This window comes from Fukomys damarensis, unplaced genomic scaffold (genome assembly GCF_012274545.1).
Source record: "Fukomys damarensis isolate Sample0158 unplaced genomic scaffold, DMR_v1.0_HiC HiC_scaffold_20, whole genome shotgun sequence".
NCBI classification, from domain to species: domain Eukaryota; kingdom Metazoa; phylum Chordata; class Mammalia; order Rodentia; family Bathyergidae; genus Fukomys; species Fukomys damarensis.
Window position 1 is genome coordinate 17452592 of NW_022900932.1, and position 19970 is coordinate 17472561.

Consider the following 19970-nt stretch of genomic DNA (forward strand, 5'->3'; position numbering starts at 1 on the left):
TATTTATTTATTTATTTATTTATTTATTTATTTATTTTTTGGTGTTGGGATTGAACTTGGGTCCTTGCGCTTGCGAGGCAGGCCACCGAACCGCTGAGCTAAATCCCTGGCCCCGTGCAGTGGACATTTTTAACAGTGATACTTTTTTGTGGAGCAAGGTTTGTTAGACTGTTTTTGAAGAATTAGAAATCACCACAGCATTTGAGTTGTGGGTCTCTGAGTCCTTGAAGGTCTGAAATACCAAGTACAGGTATTTGGGTGTTTGGGCTTGACCTTCCTTCCCCTGATTTGAAAGAGTAGTATTAGGGTTCTTGCTGAAGTGCCACAAAGCTTTGTGCGCCTTTCCTAGATCTTTCCATCCATAGGCTTGGTCCAGCCCTCATTACTGCAGAATTGCCTGGGTGGTAGATGTTTTATTCTACACATCTGCAGCACCCTTTACTTCCTTCTCAGAGCTCACCACACAGTCGGGCTTAGTTCCCTATTTGTGCGATTGCTGTAAATCCTGTCATCTGGAAGCTCCAGAAGTACCGTGGTAGCACGCCTGGGTGCCTCTTCGTAGCCGTGTGTACAACTGAGCCTGCTTCAGAGCCTCTGCCTAAAGAATGTGTTGATCCAGTCAGAGCTGCAAGGGATGGTGGGGTAGGTGGAAACTCCTTTGCCTAAAAGAATAGACAGAGTGATTCCCTAGTGATTCTGCGGTATCGAGAATCTAGTTGTCAGTTTTTCTTCAAGTCCTGGTTCTGCCACTTACACGGTATGACTTTGGACATGTTCTTTTGGAGCCTGTTTCCTCTCCTGTCAGATGGGGGCATCCTAAGGAGCAGCCCTGCAGAATTAATATGAGTCTAGTAAAATACCACATGGAAAACACATGGCACAATGCTTAGTACATAGGAACAACTCAACTAAGTGTCAGTCATTATAAGTTCAATCATTATCATCAAGAATCTGCCAAGGGACAGGATTTAGCTCAGTGGTTCCGCCACCTGCCTTGCAAGCGCAAGGGCCCGAGTTCGATCCCTGGCACCAAAAAATAAAATAAAATAAAATAAAATAAATCTGCCAGTTGGTGCTTAGAAAACTACAATTTTCTCCTCTTATCCCCAGTTTCCTTTTAGTTTTCATTACAAATTATAAAAAAGAAAAATGATAGCAGTCTTATTCAGATCTCTTACCCCTTGTCTTGTGATGCCTTGCTCTGAGCACATCAGAGCCATTGGGACTGGGGCTGGGTGGGCTGGAAGGATTAATCTTCCTTTGCTGCTCTTCTACTAATCCCCTCCTACCTGGGCTTCATGTGTGGCCTTCCTGGAAAGGGGCATTCCGTGTCTGGACAAAGGCCTAGGTGCCTGCTCTTCCGGCCCTGTTCTCAGGCCTGTGGTGCTGGGGGCAGGGTAGGATTGGGCCTGGGTGGGCTGGGGAGTGGGGTGGGGTGAGGCTCAAGGCTAGGCTGCCTCCAGGGCTCCCCTGGGAGCAGTTGTTAGTGTCCTACCTGCTGCCTGTCAGCTCACCATCCTGCTGCTGTTATTCAGCTCCCTAATGAAGCCGGTCTTTCTTTGGCTTCTGGGACAGCTGATTTCTAAGGGATTATTTGTATTACACACTTTAATACTTTTTAATAGCAAAGTTTTAATTAAATGGAAAGTCCTTTTGGAAGCAAGGGAGCAGCCGCAGCAGGACTCAGCATGAGGCACCAACTGCGACCAGAGAAGCAAAGTGGGAAACGAAGCAGGGAAGCAGCAGGGCTTTAGGGAACTCGCCTGAGTGCAAGGGGTTAGTGAGCGGGGAAGACACAGAGGTCTGGCTGTAGCTCCTTCCTTCTGTCCGGAAAGCCCTCTTCTGTCATCAGCAGGCTAGGAAAGAGTGGACGGTGTATAACTGAAGCAGTTCAGGTAGGGTAGGCAGTGTGATGTAGAAGCTCTGAGTCTTGGGCTGTCAGGTGGAGAGAGGGAGGGGCTTGTGATGGCTCAGGGCTGGGCAGCTGGGTTGTGTGTTTGCTTTCTGGTTGATGTTGATTGGGTGAGAAGGGGTGTAGGGAAGCTCCTCAGCCCTCCGGAGATGCTTTGGCACTAGATATGGAAGCAGTCTAGGCCTGCCAAGGAACAGACACTGTGATTTCTTTGTATTCGAATGCTTTACCAGTTGGGTTGGTGTCAGGCCATTCCTGAAGTACTCTGGGAGATGCTCCTGTAACTGCCCAGGACTGGAGCAAGGGTCACACAGGGAGCCTATGGAAAAGAGGTTCCTCCTCCAGAGAGTTCAGGTGAGGGGAGGGACAGGAATATCAGGACAGGCGGCCAAAGCAAGTTGTATCTGTATTAGAATGATGCTCAGGGGTTGGCATTTAACCCAGAGGTAGCTCTGTGGGCAGAAGCTTGAAGAGGAAACCTCAGAAGACATTAGGTTGGTCTTTTGCCTAAGAGTTTTGGAGGCGGGGATTGAAACAGAATTCTGCTTGCCAGCCTTTTCTTGCAGTTGGTGAATTGCCCTGGTCTTCTCCATGCCCTGCCCTCCTGGACCCATCTGTGATGCTCTTGCGGGTACATTTGTGAGCAGTCTTTTGCCCCAGCTCCGTTGCTTTGTTTTTTGATGTGTGGGCTGCCTCATGTTTCTTACAGGATGCAGTGATATGACCAGCTTTTGGAGCCCAAGATGCCTGGATTCACATCTTGACCACCACTTATTAGTTCTTTGGCCTTTGGCACAAGTCTTTTTGTCTCAGCCCCTAAGGTCCTTTTCTATAAAATAGGAACAACATTCATCATAGTGAATTATAATAAACTGCTTGAAGGCAGACACTGTGCTTGTCTCTCCTAAATGCCACCACCTAGCCTGAGGTCCAGTAGTGCTCAACCAGCACTTATGGAATCAGTAATGTGTGCCAAGAACCTAACATGTGGCCTGGCACAGAATACCCACTTGAAACCATTGCCTGAATGTGTATGTGGTCTCCTGGGCTCTTTGTCTATTACCCTGCTCCCTGTGCCTTCCTGCTGGGCTCCACCTTCCTTTCTTCCTCCCCCTCTGTCTGCCCTTGCCATCTGCCCCTCTGCAAGAGCTCCTGGACTTTGGCATCTTCTGGTTCTCCATGCCCAGCCATCCTGTTGCACACATGTGTCCGGGGACCACCTTCTCTGGGACTGGTCCCTCTGGGAAGGTTCCTGCTCTTATCCATCCTTGTTCTTAGCCACGAAGCCCCTCTCTCTTCCCTCATTCGGAGGTAGCACCAGTCTCGCTCTGTGGCTGCATAACCTCAGTTTGGGGGGTTGGGTATGTTGTCCCTTCTCCCTGCAGCGCATGGTGAGGCTGGCAGGAGGGAGCTGGGTGGAGATGCTATGGAGAATAGGATTTCCAAGTTTTCTCTCTGTTAATCTCTGTCCCTATCTCCTCTCTTGCAGTGCGCCTCCATGACAGTATTTCTGAAGAAGGGTTTCACTACCTCGTGTTTGACCTGTAAGTGCCACTTGTCCCCTCCACCTGGCTCAAGGAGAAACACTTGCTTGTGAACTTCCTCTGGGGATGGGTGGGGAGCTGGCCTGAAGCCCCCTAGGGGTGTCTTTGCTCTCACATTTCTGTGCATTTCTGTGTGTTCAGCAGCAAACCTTGTGCCAGTCCTTGTCTCTTGTTCCTTGGTATGTTGTCCTTATTGGAGAAATAAAGTACAGCTCTTTGCATGGCCTTAAAAATTCTGGGAAACTGAAGGTAGCTGTTATTAGTTGTCAGCTGGGCTCCATTTGATCTCTCTTCTACTTTGGTTGTACTTTAGTATCTTAAAAGTGACTCTTTCCCTCCTGGAAACTCGTCTCCAGTGTCTGTCAGGTTTGGGTATCTGTGTCCATGGTCTCATTACTCTTCACCCTCAGTTGTAGGTCTGTCCTTGGACAGCTGTATGCTTGTGTTCATATTGGTCTCAAACAAAGCTATGGCTTTTGGGGTAGGTCGCATATTTTCTGTTAGAGCCCTGTATCTTCACCACTACCTGAGAGTTAGCTAACGTGTAGGTTATAGAGACAGAAATGTCCAGAAGGAGGGGTGAGCCCACAATACCTCCAAAGAGAAGCCTTAAGTTGCCGAAGGATGGAGCACACGCTGAGCTCACAGACGAAGTGCATGTGGAGTTGGGATTTCTCTGAAAGCTGTTTTACAGTGTGACTGCTACTGTCGGACACTAAGGTGGCCTCTGACCTCTTCTCCTGTTGGTTACAGTGTTACTGGCGGGGAGCTCTTTGAAGATATTGTGGCCAGAGAGTACTACAGTGAAGCAGATGCCAGGTGAGATGAAGGGGCCCAGTCGTTGCAGTGCAGCGTGGGTTGAAAGAAGTCTTGGCTACCTCAGAGGCTGGCGTTGTGCCTATTTGAATAGTCTCTGGGGAAGATCAGAGGTGCTCTTGTCTGGACATCGATTTTGTAGAGCTAGGCTAGGGCTGCATTCTGTGGGCAGTATTAGAAGTCAAAAATTCAACACCCAGATTAATATTTTGTAAAGTCTCTTCTAGGTCTCCTTTACCCTGCCACCCCAGAAGCACTTCTTTGCATGGCTGTGTATTCACCATCATGCCCAAGGGCCCTCTCTCCCCCTTTTTAACTCAGACAAACCCTAGTATGTACCAGTACTTGGGCTGAGGCTGTGTTGTGATCAGAGACGGAGGAAGCATGGTTTTTGCCCCAGAGTCTAAAAGCAGGGAGCTGCCTCAGGAGCTTGCAGCCTGTCACCTTGTTGAGCACATTGACCACCTTCAGCATGTGACCCTCCTTCTGGGGGATTGTTGCCTGACCCCTGGTGGCTCCTTCATGTGACAGGCCGAATGCCACCTACCACAGCATGGTTTGGGCTGTCTTTCCTGCCTTAGCTCTTCCCCCATCCCACTTCTCTCTGAGGATGATGTCCTCACAACCTGGTTTTGATCCTCCCACCTGCAGCTTATCTGGCTTACGTGGCAGCTCAGGCTGCCTCTAGAGAGTGGGGGAGTGTGGCTTCCTCACAGATTTCTCAACCCTGAGCAGGCCCATGTTTGCCGATCAACTTCAGATGCTTCAGCCTCAGGAAAAATTCTCAAGTAGGGAGATGAATTCCAGTGCCAGCAGGGGAGGACCAGGCTGTGGGCCGGAGGAGGGGGCAGGAGAGCTCGGGAGCTGGGGGAGCGGGGAGTGTACCAGTGGGCTTGGCCTGGCTCTGTGGGACACTTCGCACTTTTGCCATTTTAGGCCAGAAGGCTCTCCACTAGCCTGGCTGTGTTCTAATTATACATTTCTGTGGAGACTCAGCTCTGCAGCTTGGCCCTGAAGTCTCTTTGGCCCACCATTGGGCTCTGTCCTGTGGGAGGCCTGAGCCTCGGCCACTAGGGGCCTGGTGCAGTCCCCTGGCTCTTGCAGGAGCCACAGCACTGGATTTTAGAGAAGGGACTCAGAAAGGCAGGCCACCCAGCCCAGAACACCCAGATGCTCTGTAGCCCTCTCCAGTGCACCTGGCAGTGTCTGATGACCAGGCGTCTTCTCTAGCTCAGGCTGCCTCAGCCTCGGTGCCCTTGGTGTTTTAGGCTGAATAATTTTTTGTTGTGAGGGTGTTGGGCACTTAGAAGCATCCCTGGCCATAGATATATGTCTTTCCCCTTCCCCGTGGTATGACAACCAGAAATGTCTCTAGACAATGCCGCATGTCCTCTGGGGAATAAACTCATGCCATTTGAAAACCACTGCTCTAGCCTGCCATGCTTTCTGCCAGGAATTTAACCACAGGGCTGGCAGAAGGGTTTGCACAGTGGACTGTCTGCTTCAAGAATGGCAGCTGAATGACTCTGGGTTAGTCTTTCTGTGCGGGTTTATCAGAAATGCTCATTAGGTGCTCTGTTTGGAACCCCCAAAAATATGTTGTTTCTGAAACTTGCTTAATTATCCCCTGCTAGATGATAAACTTTGGGGCAGCTGCTTAGTCTCATTCATCTGTATATGCTGTCTGTAACCAAGCATAACGCCTTAGAGATACTCAATAAATGTTTAAATAAACCCATCCCCAAAACAAATTAGGTGCTTAGCTGGACTCTCCTTTTTGCTGGCAAAAGCCTTTTCTCTAAGCACAAAATTACAGTTAAATACAGTAGCACATGCTTGCAATTCCAGCATTTTGGAAGGCTGAGACAAGAACATGGCAAGTTCAAGCCCAGCCTGGGCAACTTGGTAAGACCCTACCTCAAAATAAAAGTGAAGGGCCAGGGATTTAGCTCAGTGGTTCTTCCACCTTCCTTGCAAGCTCAAGGGCCTGAGTTCTATCCCTGGTTACCTCCCCCCCAAAAAAAAAAGTGAAAAGGGGACTGGGGACATAGGTAAGTGGCAGAGTACCTGTGGGTTTGAGCCACAGTACCTCCACACGCGAGCGCACACCAAGGAACAAAGTTACTATATGGAGAAAATGAAAGGGTTGGATGCTTTCACCTTTCTCAGGAGTCTAGGGCATCTCCTGATCTTTGGGAAACAAATTGGTTGTGTTGGATTTTACAGCCAAAAGAAGCCTGGTGGACCTCAGTTGTTCTGGCTCCTCTGCCATTTGGAGAGTGACTCTAGGAAAACCACTCAATATACCTGGACCTCCGTTTTCTTTTCTATAAAATGAGTATTGGTGAGGATGTGGAGGAAAGGGAACACTTACACACTGATGGTATTATAAATTAGAACAGCCTTTTTGGGAAAACTGAATCTTCCTCAGATCCAGCAGTCCCACTACTGACTGGGTAAATTCCCCCCAAAATGGAAATAATTTTGTTGAAGAGCTGCCTGCACGCTCACGTTTGCTGTAGCATCACTCACAATAAGAGACAGTGTGTCATCAGATGAGCAGATACTAAACATGGTGTAGATGTATATTACATACATCAGTGCGTGTGTGTATATAATAGAATACTATTAGGTAGTAGGTACAATGTATAGAGTAGAACCCTATTCAGCCTTTAAAAATTGTCATTTATAACGCATGAATGAGCCTAGAGGACATTATGTTAAGTGGAATAAGTCAGGTACAGAAAGACAAATACCACATGGTCTCAGTTCTGTGCGGAGTCTAAAAAAGATGATCTCGAAGAGTAGAAGGGGATTACCAGGAATAGACGTTGGTGTGGGTGGAGAAAGGAGAGGCGTTGGTCAGTAGGTGTAACTTCAAACAGGAAGAGTAGGTTTTTGTCTGTGGTGACAAGAGTAATAATGTGTGTTTCAAATAGCTACAAGATTTAAATGTTCTCACCACAAAGAAATAATAATGAATATTTGAGGCGATGGATATGCCAGTTAGGTGATTTAAGCATACCAGAGATAGAAGTACTACTTGTCCATTAAAAAAATAAAATGAGTTGAACTAGATGATGTCCACCTCTGTGAACCTGATACGTGCTTTTAGTCTGAAGCATGCTGTCTTGGATGAGGTGGTTGAACTTGATGTTTCTCAACCTCCTACTTTTTCAGCCACTGTATACATCAGATTTTGGAAAGTGTAAACCACATTCACCAGCATGACATCGTCCACCGGGATCTGAAGGTACTGCCCAGCGCCCCCCGCCCCGTTGTGGTGTGTTGGCGCCACCTGGTGCCAGGTAGTAGTACTGTGTGAGACCAGAGTGGGCTCCCTCTGGGCTGCAGGGTGGGTGCCTCACAAGATTCTCCTGTTCCTTTGCAGCCTGAGAACCTGCTGCTGGCAAGTAAATGCAAGGGTGCTGCTGTCAAGCTGGCTGATTTTGGCCTTGCTATCGAAGTGCAGGGAGAACAGCAGGCCTGGTTTGGTAAGGGTGATCCCATTTTCCCAGAATGCAATCCCACCCTTCCTCCTCTTCCTGATCTGCCTTCTTCTTTCAAAACTAGAAGCCAGACCTTTAATGGTTCTGGCCTCTTCAGAGAGTGGCGGAGGGTGGGAGGGCACAGAGATCCCTCCTGGCCCTTTATGACTCAGTACAGTGAGTCTAGCTGCTGTCAGCAATGCATTCCTGCTGCCTCTGGGGAGGTGTTGGAGTTCCTGGTAGGCACCCAGACTTGCCCTCTTATTTAGATTCCAGGAAGTACAAGAAGCCTAGTGTGTCACCTCTTGCAGGCCGTGTGCTGAGAGCTTATACAGCAAAAGCAGCAGAAATGAAAATGGCTTTGGGGGAAATTGCCGATATGGATTGACTAAAAGAGAAAATAGGTTCACTGTGCCTCTGCCCTCTCTTCTGCTACAGGTTTTGCTGGCACCCCAGGTTACTTGTCCCCTGAGGTCTTGAGGAAAGATCCCTATGGAAAACCTGTGGATATCTGGGCCTGCGGTAAGCCCATTCCACGCCCTCAGCTTTTCCGTGTTAAGGGCCCTCGGCTTCCAGTGATGGCGAGAAAGAGACATCGCTATTCCTTGCGGGTCCCACAAGTGCCTGGTGTATGTGAAATCACAGTGTTTGCTCTTGTCCCCCTGGGAGGGCTGATCCCATCCACCCTCTTCTCCAAGTAACTTCCTGGATTATGTTGCATCCTTCTTGGAGAAAGCTTTGTCCACGCCTTAGAGGATAGATCATGCCTAATCTCTGATGTGACTTGGTGACGGGAGGAGTGAGGCACAGTAGGAGGGGCTGGTGGCGTCCACATCTAATTCCAGGCTGACCCTTACCATTTTGGGTGGCCCTGAGCCCTGCATGGCCTTCTTTGCTCCTCAAGGAAGGAGTTAACTGACCCCAGCGACCTGTGTTCTGTCTCCTAGGGGTCATCCTGTATATCCTCCTGGTGGGCTACCCTCCCTTCTGGGATGAGGATCAGCACAAGCTGTATCAGCAGATCAAGGCTGGAGCCTACGATGTAAGGACTGGTTTGGCCCAGCAAGGACATCAGAGTGGGGTGGATTTCCTGCCCCTCTGGTTCTGTCCAAGGGAGGGGGCATGATTAGTGTGTCATGTGACACAGGCGTGGAGGGACTTTGAGGACTCAGGGATTAGCATCTAGGACTTAATTCTTGCCACCATTTTTCAGGGAACAACTTTTTTAACATCAGTCTTCATAGCTAAAAAAGTAAGGAACCCACTGAAGCCTTTTGATCTTTTTTATAAAGAATGGGGAAGCTTCATGGTGTGCTGCATCTCACAGGGATGAGAAGTCCAGAGGCTCCTGCCCTGCAGTGTTACCTTGGGCACAACAACGAGCCTCTTTTATCCTGAGTGGAGAGATGGAGTTTAACCAGAGAGTTAGAGTTGCCTTCGTGCTCTGATCTGATATTCTGGCATTCTGACCATGATCAGTCTCTTCTCTCCCAGTCTTTTAAGTTGACACAAGTTCTGTGATATTCCCAGGGCTTCTCTGCCTCTCTGTGAGGCAGCTTTGGGTACCAAAGATTATCCCGGTGGTAGGAGTTGAAGACACAGCCTGCAGTTCAGGGTGAGGCACACAGATTTCATATCCCTCCTCTCCGTCTTCCTGCTCCTCAGTTTCCATCACCAGAATGGGACACAGTGACACCTGAAGCCAAGAACTTGATCAACCAGATGCTGACCATAAACCCAGCAAAGCGCATCACAGCTGACCAGGCTCTCAAGCACCCATGGGTCTGCGTAAGTGTCTTCACCCTGGGTCTGAGCTTAGGGATGGCCTTCCACATGCCCTCAGTGCCCTCCTTATTCATCTTTTTACCATCAGAGAATCACCATGGATTTTGAGTAGGGGCTGAGTGGTGTCCAAGGTCAAAGAAGTTCACTGGGAGACTCTGGGAAGCAGAGGGGCTTTGCTCATTTCTCCCACACTTGCTGTTCTGAGGCTGTGCTCTTGAGTGAGGACTCAGGGTGACCTTTGCAGACTCAGATAGCTGACAGGAGAAAGCAGCTGACAGAAACAAGGTGCTTCCCAGCTCTGCAGCTCTCCTGGTACCATGACCAAGACCCCAGATAAACAAAAGTGTCCTGTAAGCTATTGCAAGGAACATCCCAAAGCTCACTTTCAGAGCTTGCAGGCAGGAAGACCCTCCTAGTCTATATGGTTGACATGCTGTGTCCTCTTACACAATCCTTTCAGACACAAGAAATGATTTGGTAATTAGCTATCCTGACAATTATAATACATTTTTACTTGTCCTTTCCTGTGTTTCCTGAATGGTTCTTTGATGTTGGTCACCAGGCAGGTGCTGGAGTTACAAAGATGATTGCAGCATGGTCCCTTCCCCAAAGATCTGGGGAAGATAGGTGATCAAACAGACAAGCATGCTTCAGTGGGACAGTATGCAAAAGTATCCAACAGGAGTGCAAGAAGTTCCTGCTGTCCCTGATGGGCAGTGGGGTCACCAAAGGCTGCATGGGAAAAGTGACCTCTGTCCTGCTTCTTGGCAGATGACTAAGAGTTCCCCAAGATTTCACCCTACAGAGAGAGGTTAGCGTGGGCCAGAGTGAGAGACCATGGGAAATTTTTGAGTTTAAGGAATGTTAAGTAGTTTGGTTGTTGATGAGGCTATGACTATAGGAATGTGAGGCAACAAGGCCAAAAAGATTCCATGACCTACAAGTTTCTGCCTGAGGAGTTAGGATTTTATTCTGAAAGCATAGGAAACTATTTAAGGGTTTTAAAGAGAATATGAAATTTGCATTTAAGAACACTTTGGAAGTTGTGTAGAAAGTGGAATCAGTGAGGAAAGAGTCTGGGGACAGAGAACTCAGGAAGCTGTTGGGACTATCTAAGCAAGACCAGGTGGGGTCTGGGCCAAGGGCAGAGACAGATTGTGGAGTATGGTGAGTAAACTCAGGAAATATTTGGGACATAAAATCTAGAGGATTTGGTGACCAGTGGTATATAGAAAGACACGTTCCAAGATGGTCACTCAGCAGAGGGTTGTACCCTTCACTGACCCGGAGCAGGAGCTAATTTGTAAGAAAGGATGATCACTTTGTTTTGTACTCACTGAGTGTGGCATCAAGGGATCCCAGCCAGGGGACAGTTAGAAACATGTCTGCATGACCTAGGGTTGTGGCTTAGTAGTAGAACACTTGCCTGTCATGCAGGAATCCCTAGGTTCGATCCCTAGCACTGCAAAAAGAAAAAAAGAAAAGAAACAAAAAATATGACTATAAAGATTAGAAAAGATGGGCCAGGGATTTAGCTCAGTGGTTCTGGCAACTGCCTCACAAGCACAAGGACCTGAGTTCAAGCCCCGGTACCAAAAACAAACAAGATTAGAAAAGATGTGAAAAACTGGAAATGCACATCATAGTCATTTCTGTGTAGGTGATGAAGAAACTGTAGAACTAGATGGGATTGTTCCCATGCTGACCAGACTCTTGTGGGATTGTGTTGCTTCAGTAAAAGAAGGGTTGGCAACTAAATACCAACATTGTGAGTTCAGATGTACCAGCAAAAGGGACTGAGGACAAGAACTTCCATAGTCAGAGTCCAGAGTGGAAGGTGCAAGGGCTCTCTGTACAGGAGCATCAGTCATTGGACACTGTAAGAGTCCCTGCTAAAGATGGAAGAGGCTGCCTGGGCTCTGACCACCGTTTTATCTTTTTGCAGACACAAACAGTGGCATGAGATGCAAGCCTGATTTGAGTAAGGTGATGAGGGAGTGGGGCTAAGGAAGATGTGGGAAGCTAGGCAGCAAAGGGGCAAAAATGGTGCTTCTTAGAGGAGAAGGCAGCGTCAGGGAGCTTTTTCTCTTTATTTTATTTTTAGTTAATTCATATTACTTTTACACTGTCATAACTTACGACGTGCACACAGCGTGCATTATTCAAATCCAGCCACCTTTTACTCCAACCTCTAGTAATCACTATTCTATATTCAAATGGACATGTTTCTTTTTTAAACTTCCACCTGTGGTACTTGTCTTTCCCTGACTGGCTTATTTCATTGACATAATGTACTCTAGTTCCAACCATTTGTTAAAGATTTTGTTTAAGGAGAATTGTGAATGCATTGTATAGACCACAGAGAAAACTAGTCCAGAGGAAGGGGCTAAAAATATTAGCTACTTGAGAAGCACAGAACTGACAGCAAGAAGAGAGAAAGAGTCCCTCGGCCAGCACCAGGGGCCCACACTGTGTCTAAATGAGGCTTCTGGCACTCCGAGTTGGTTGGGGTAGGCAGAGATGGGCTTGTGGGTCAGGGCTGAAGTAACCACCCATTTCTCTTTGTGGGGAAGATCACACCAAGGAGGAAGAGGAAGTGGAATGAGAGACATAGGGAGAGGAGAGAAGATGGGGAGAGTTGCTTCGGGAGCCAGGAAAGGGAGTGGTGGTAGGCGGCAGGAATTGTGGGATTGTGGACACCAAAGTGTGTCCTAGTATTTCTTCATCTGACAGTCTGGCCAAGACAGCAGTAGCAAAGGGAGTGCTGAGCCACTTAAAACAGGCAGGTGTGAATTAGGGAAGTGCTGTGTCCTAGGGCATTTTGCTAGGTCTACCCTCTGCAGTCCTGTGTCTCTGTAGCCCTGTGGATGTCACTGTGTTATGCCATTACATAATAATTTATGCTGTATTGGTGACCCTAAGTCTCCAGGGAAATGTGGAGCATTTCTGGTACACTGCTGAAGGAAACAGGGAAGTTAACAGTAAATACAGAGAAGAAGAATTTTTGTCCATAATGATGGAAAGAACTGATGCTTCAAGGCACGGATCCTTAGCGTCTCAGATCACTGCTTCATTCAGGACTGCTGGGTGTTGGGAGGAGCTCTGGGAAGGAGTATGTGATCTCTGTGGAGAGCAGGAGGCTGCCTTTTCTCTCACTACACAGAATGTGGACCACAGCAGGTGTTCAGTAAATAGTTGAAGGAATAACTGAGCCAGGATCAAAGCAGATAGTATACTCTCTCCCATGCGCAGCCTTTTTTGCCCAGAGATTACAGTGCCATCTTCTACTAGCTGTTATTAATGTTTTCATATTCAGGTTGTCCTCACTTAACCTTGGGTTTGCAGTGGTGCTTTCATTCTGTTTTGTTTTGTTTTGGTACCAGGGATCGAACTTAGGTCCTTTTGCTTGCGAGGCAGGTGCGGAACCACTGAGCTAAATCCCCGGCCCATGGTGCTTTTATTCTAAAAGCATGTTCACATCTGTGACTCCATTTCATCTTCAGAACAACTGTAGGGGGTCCACCAATGCCAGGACTAAGGTGAAAGGCAGAGGGTCTGGGCTGGGGGTTCATGGCCCTGTCTCTTTGGCTTCCAGCAACGATCCACTGTGGCCTCTATGATGCATCGCCAGGAGACCGTGGAGTGCTTGCGCAAGTTCAATGCCCGGAGAAAACTGAAGGTGAGCCTTACCTGTTAGTGTGGCTCTTCTCTGTCACAGAAGAAGCTCCCCTCCTGGTTGGAGTGAGGCTAGGAAGTTGTGTGTCAGAGGTTCCGGAAAGCTAATGTCTTTGGGCTCTGGCCAGGAGCTGCCTTTGCCTGAGCCGGTTAGCCCTTCCTTGAGTCCAGCCCAGCTCACAAGGACTGTCCTTTTTCTCCAGGGTGCCATCCTCACGACCATGCTTGTCTCCAGGAACTTTTCAGGTATGTGTTCCCAGCTGTGTATTTTGATTGTTCCGAAGTGAGTGGGTGAGGTACAGAGCCGGTTGTCAGACAGCACCCTGAGCGGGATGCATGAGGATCCGGTTCTGAGGGGCTTCTGTTACTGAGAGTCCTGGTGGGGAGGGCACACAGCCTATGTTTGGGCTCAGATTTATGAATTCTATTCCCTAGAGCCTCTCAAGAAGTAGCCTGTTCAGCCTCCAGTGTGCCTGCTCCCTGTGCATTCTTATTTAATTCTCTGAAGACTCAGCTCTTTTAAGATTTTGGCCAGTTTAGGATATTGGAGGATGTGCTGGAGGAAAGAGATGAGGTATAGTAAGTCTTCTCCATTGCTCCCAACTAGGATGATCTCTTACTTTATTGTGACCAAGTAGAGATGACTAATAGAAATTCTTCCAGATCTTTAAACCTTTTACAGAGGCCCCCACTTAAAATATTCCCTGTGACACTAGCTATAAAAATAAACAAATAAAGACCAGCAGGTAGAGAGGAAGTTACTTGCCTAAATTTGCACCAGGAATTGGGAGAGTTGGGAATCAATAATTTGTAAATCAATACTTGACATTTCTTTTTAAGATGCAAGACACTCCACTGCCCTTTGACCCTGCTCTCACCCGCATCCTATCATTGTTTGCCCTCAACTGGTAGCACAGAGGCCCCTCTGTGAGGAAAAGACTAATGTCAAGGCTTAACCACCCCAGCTTGCCTTCTCCCGGTCTTCTTTCCCTCTAACCTCGCTGTTTTGGTTTAAGACCCCCCTTCTCCTCCTCCTAACAGACTCCCTCCCTTGCTTTCCTCCTGCACCGCCATGGAGAGGGGCTTGTGCGGGGACACCAGCCACCAGCCAGAGTGGGGGGCCACTCTGGGCAGGGGTGGCTCCCTTCAGCTCAAGTCATGCCAGGCTCAGCTGTGCTGCTCCAGGTAACCCACAGGCCTTAGCTCAGAAGCAGCCATAGACAGGAAGCTCTAGGAGTTCAGAGCCCCAGCCCTAGAGCCACAGGGCTCCAGATATCAGCACTGGATAGGGAACCCAATGAGTGCCTCACCTCGGGCCCATCTTTTGTGACCCTGGCTTGGAGGTTCATTCTGCTCCGGGTACCTATGAGGGGACAGTTGAGCTCCTGGATTCTGCCCTTATGGAGGGATGCAAGATTGAGCAGTTGGCCATCTCCAGTAGAGATGGAGCTCTGGCCCCACGCTGTGCTTCTTGTCCTCTTACTTACTTGCAGCCTGTGCTTTCTGGGCTCAAGAGCCTTTCTAGAGGACACTCTCAAGGACATTTCTGTGCCACCCCCAGAGTGGTATCTAGCCTCTGTCCTCTCCCAGTTGAAGAAATGTGAAGACAGACTCCTGCTTCTTTTTTAGCCTGGCCAATGAATAGCAAGTAGCCTGTCCTATGGCTTGGCCCCCACTTGACCCCGCCACCTCCATTTCAAGAAATTGTTGTCCTGGTTTCAGGAAATCAGGCTCTCTGCTAGGACAAACACTTTAATCCATCCCTGAAGAGCCTCCTGTCCTTGTTGCCCAGACCTCAGCTGGTCTTTGAGCTTGCTTTGCCCTGGGTCAGAGGAGGCCAAAAAAACAAAAGAAAAAATGCTGCAAGCATTCCAGGGTAGCCTATTCTGCCTGACTCTGGGACAGGTGAGGACAGTGAGCTTCAGAAGCTGCTGCAGAAATTACTGTCTACAGGTATCACCAAGAAGGAAAGGCACTTGTGCTTCCTTTGGTGCAAGCTAGGCTATTCTGATTTGATCTGTAACGTGGGGTGCAGCTTAGCCCCAGACCATAATAGCTTGATTAGTCATGAAGTCACGGCTCCCTGACTTTGGCAGCTTTTGTTTCTACCTGGGGGCTCATTTCTTGGGCACCTCCACTTCAGCATGCTGTGAAACACAGGCTGAGAATAGCCACCTCTCCTGGCCACCTCCTTTAAGAGGAAGAAGGCCTGTGTCTCTGAGGAGCTGGAGGCCGAACCCTTCACCCTGAGCCTGAGTGCCTGGCTCCCTATTGTTCAGAACATGGAGGGGGCAATCTGTGCTCAAGCTCTCAGTGATGGGCTCGTTTAGGTCCTTGGGAAGGAAGGTCTGATTGTGGGGCTCAGCATCCTCACCGCCTTAAGCACGGGTGACTGGGTTACCCAGGGGAAGCACCTGCTTCTCACCAAGTCAGGCTTTACCTGTGACCCTTACTGTCAGTGGTCATGGGACAAGCTCCGAAGCCATTTCCACAAAGTGGAGGCTCGATACTCCCTGTGTCCTGTCCAAGCCTGGTCCTCTCAGGCCCCAGTCTGCTGCAGGGCTGGCTGCTTTTTTATTCTTGAGATGCTCTCCAGGCACTTTTTTCTCTTGCTTCCATACAAAGTACTTGGTTTCTTTTTAATGTGTCTAAACTCTTCAGCAACCACACATTTGGCCCCAACATTATGCATGGGTCTTTTGGCAGTCAGAATTTAGGTTTTGCAAACCCTTCACTACTTTTTCCCTGATTCTCATTATAAATCTGGTTAAAGGCAGAGGTGTGCTCCACCAACTTCCCAGTCAGATCCCAAAGGCAATCAAATTGACACTTCACCCTACCTGCCACATGTATTTTACAAATTCCAATGTGTGAGTGGCTAACTAATGGTTTGGAACCAAGGACCCAAATGGTTCTGGCACATACTACATAATTTAATAGGTTGATTGCCCTGCCGCGAGCGCCGCCGGCCTGGCCGGGCAAGGTACGTGGCATGAGTCCTCCCCAACCGCCTGCCTCGGCTCCCTGCCACCCCACCAGGAGGGCCAGCATGCCAGGCCCACTCACGAGGGAGGCGAGTCCTATGCTTGTGGGCTGAGATGGGCATGACAGATGGACCACCTAACTTGGCATCTGCGAGCGCATTGGTGTTATGGAGCCCCCTAACCAGCCGTGCATGCTGGGCGCTTGCCAACTCTCAGGAGGCAATAGCCTGGGGACATGGAGCTGGGCAGTAGAGTCTTTGCTCCCAGTGGCTGAGGGCCTGACCTATGGAGAAGCCTAGGAGTGGCCTGGAGCCACCCAGTGCCAGGACTAGTTGACAGCACCGTTGAAGACCCCCCCAGAGAAAGCCAGGCCCCTCAAAACTGTGAAGTCTGGGGTTTGCAGGCCTCCGGGTCTGAAAGGCTGTGGAAGCAGCAGCCTCGGATTCAGTCAGCCATCCCTCGGTTTGGATCCTGTCCTTGCCACACCCCGAGCAAGTGTTGGCATGGCCTTAGTTTCTTCTCTTTCGTGTGGAAAATAGCCTGGCGATGCCTAAGATCAGGATGGTGGGAGCACGCTACCCTGCCCACGTAGGTTGGCCTGGGAGCTCATAACCCACCCCTGCGCTCGGCCTGCTCCAGACTGATGAAGGCAGAGTCCTGAGCGGATGGGATAGATTTGGGCATTTTTTTTTTAACAATCCTCAGGTAATGCTGGTGGGCAACCAGAGTTGAAAACTGGCTGTTTGCAAAGCCTTCAGCCAGGCTTTTGGTCAGGCTTACAGTTAAACACGTTTTTTTACAAAAGTTATTTTCAAATCCAGCATGACTGGAGATAGGACCAAAGGCCTGAGTTTTTGGAACCAGAATCTTGTGATGGAAGGACCTCTATTCTCCCTGGAGAAAGATGGAATACAGCTCAGGTAGGAATAGCCATCCAAAAGGCAAAAGCAATCGTGACAACTGTGCTTAATGAGTAATTTCATTTACTCAGCACCTGGCTGAGTGCCTTTTAAGTATTGTTCACTAATATCCTCTGACCTTGATCCTGTATCACTGCATCTCATAGATAAATAATAGAGACTCAGAGAGGCTGAGTAACTCATGCAGGGTCACACAGCTAGCAAGTGAGGGAACCAAGATAAAAAAACCAGGGCAGTCCAGGTGGATCAGACTGTTGGGGGCTGACTCCATCTCCCTGTGCCTCCCCAGCACTGTCTGCTGCCTTGCAGTGCAGCCCTTGTGGCTGTTTGGTGTTACCCGCCTTCTGGTATGGAGCTCTCATGAGCCTTGAGCATCACTAGCTGGCTAGAACCCACTTCACAGCTGATTATTCTGCTCCATCCTTCTTGCTCAGGTGCCCAGAGAGCCTGGGTAAAGGGTAGCAGCTAGGACCCAGCAAACTTGGTGAGGTCCTGCCTAGGGAAGGCTTCACCCCCTGGCAACACCCTCCTGTAGGTGGTGCTGGTTTCTGTGTCTGTGTCTGTCCTCACGCCTGGTCTCCTTTGTGAACTGTGACGCTCTGTTTCTTGAGAACACTCCGGAGATGTCTTGCATCCTACCAGTGTGGCCATCTGGAGAACTTCCATGGCATCTAGGGATTGTGCCCTCCGGCTTGTGCCCTGGGCCCCAGGCAGCTCCAGTACTGAACGTGGTTTCTCCTCCCAAGCACAGGGTGTCTGTGTCCACCGAGCCTTCTTCTGCGGCAGAGGAGATCCTGGGGTGCCGCCTGGAGGGTCCTGATGAGCTCCTGAGGCCCTTCCTGTGGAAGGCTCCCAAGGAGGGCCTCTTTTGGGCCCCCTGTCGGACACAGCAGTCTCTTGCAGATCTGGCTTCTGGATTTCAGTTTGAGGAGCCAGTACAGTGCAGAAGCACTGACTTTCCTCTTTGTTTTCACAGCTGCCAAAAGCTTATTGAACAAGAAGTCGGATGGCGGTGTGAAGGTAGGTGTCTCTCTAGCCCCCTGATCAGAGACTGGCCTCTGCCAGCAGTACTCAAGGAAGTTCTAGGCACCTTGCTCCCCCTTGTCCCTTCCTATCCTTGCTATTCTGCTTTATGCCAGAAGCCTTTGTGCTTGGAACGGCAGGTTCCACTGACTGGCCTGAGAGGGAAGGAGGAGAGGTGTCTCCTGGCCCTGGCTGGTGGCAGAGACACAGGAAGTGATCCACATTAGAGGGTCCTACCTGAGCTGATCCTGAACTGACTTCCACACATGGGTCTCATCTCCAGGGCTTGACTCTCTGTGATTTTAAGGCCGTTTGGTTAATCTTTTTGTTTATTGCCCCATTTTCTTTTAAAAGCTCAACCCTTTTTAATCAAATGAAAATAAAGTTTTCCTGGGTGACTCAGGCAGGGTGCAGGGCTAGAACCTGAAGCCACTACCTTTTGGGTGTTTTTCCTTACCTGTAAAACACTTCTAGAGTCCAGGTAGGTACCACTGAGTGGAAACACCTTCAGCTTTCTAGAGCACAGGCTTTTCAGAAAAAAGTGAGGGATGTGGTATGTCATGGCTCATTCCCATGTGGAGAGGGAGCCTTCCCTTTGGGACACAGACAAGACCAAGAACCAGGGGCTTGAAGGGACCTCCGGGAAGCCCTGCTGGGAGGGGCAGCAGGGCTAAAGTAAAGAGAGGTGAAAAGGGGTCCCCACAGGACCCAAGGTGTGAGCACATGCCTTTGAGGCAGAACGATCCTGGGACTGAGACACTCATGCTGTTGAGAAGCCTGTAACTTACACCACAGAGAATTTCAAATCATGCAATTATCCAGACCTCTAAATCTCCAGTGAAAGTCTGAGCTGGGCCTTTTCCTGGGGTCTTGGGTCCACAGTTGAGGTGTACACATGTGCCCTGTTCCCTCCCTGCCCTTCCTCTGTCCTTTATTCTCTGCATGCCTGCCTGTGTCCTGCCTGTGAGGGCAGCTTGGGCTCTGTGCACGCCTGCTCACATAAAGGGGGACCGGGGAGCTGCCTGGTTCTGGGCGCAAGCTAAATAGGTGGAGCCAAACTAGGAGAAGGAGGCAGTTTTCTTTGGAGGGAGATTTTGGACATTGCTGCCTGAGAGAGAAGTTAAATCAGTCTATCTTTACAAAGTGTCTCATGTATCTGTCAGAGGTCTAGCAGCCCACATGGTTCTGAGGGGGCACCCAGAGGAGTTGCAAGAGGAGGCAGAGCTTCCACCTGGACTTAGGAAGAGGAAACGGGCACACGGGGCTTCAGCTGAGCTTCTCCTGACCCTTTGAGGGTAGTTCAGGCTGGAAATCCTATGCAAGAAAGGTCACAGGGAGGTAGCAAGATTGAAACCCATTCAGTGGTTGCCTGTAGGGTGTGGAATTGGAGGTGAGGACGGGCAGAAATACCTATCAGTTTTTAAATACTTAAACATACTTTTCTTAAAGTGAGATTGTATTAATTCTGTAACCTGAAAACAAAACATTTTTATGAATTCTCATACTAACTTTCTCTGCCCAACTGGAACAAGGGATGTATGGTAGAGAGATGTCTAGAATACAGGTAGGTAGATTTGGGGAGGTAGCTCAGAGGTAGAGCGCTTGCCTAGCATATGTGAGGCCCAGCACTACCCAAAAAAGGCGTTAAGGGACATTTCTAGTAGATGTCTAGATGCTGGTGCCACAAAGATGAATGTCGAATGCACCTGATTTAAGATAGCAGAAGGAACTAATTAGAAATACACAGGGCTGGGTATTTAGCTCAGTGGTTCCACTGCCTGCCCTGAAAGCACAAGGACATGAAGTTCAATCCCTGGTACCAA

The 19970-nt window shown here is 49.1% G+C and overlaps 1 protein-coding gene across 7 annotated transcripts in view; it reads left to right on the forward strand.

Moving 5' to 3' along the window:
• The window catches only part of Camk2g (calcium/calmodulin dependent protein kinase II gamma), a 40777-nt gene that overhangs the window by 4340 nt on the left and 16467 nt on the right, over positions 1 to 19970 (forward strand). For all 7 annotated transcript variants that reach the window (XM_033766518.1, XM_033766520.1, XM_033766519.1 and 4 more), the window contains exons 2-12: positions 2466 to 2543; positions 3402 to 3456; positions 4210 to 4275; positions 7453 to 7525; positions 7664 to 7766; positions 8199 to 8282; positions 8708 to 8802; positions 9426 to 9548; positions 13141 to 13224; positions 13424 to 13466; positions 18101 to 18144. In XM_033766518.1, coding sequence (XP_033622409.1) covers positions 2504 to 2543; positions 3402 to 3456; positions 4210 to 4275; positions 7453 to 7525; positions 7664 to 7766; positions 8199 to 8282; positions 8708 to 8802; positions 9426 to 9548; positions 13141 to 13224; positions 13424 to 13466; positions 18101 to 18144 — 810 coding nt within the window. In that variant the 5' untranslated portion in view covers positions 2466 to 2503. The remainder of the gene's footprint in view (positions 1 to 2465; positions 2544 to 3401; positions 3457 to 4209; positions 4276 to 7452; positions 7526 to 7663; positions 7767 to 8198; positions 8283 to 8707; positions 8803 to 9425; positions 9549 to 13140; positions 13225 to 13423; positions 13467 to 18100; positions 18145 to 19970) is intronic.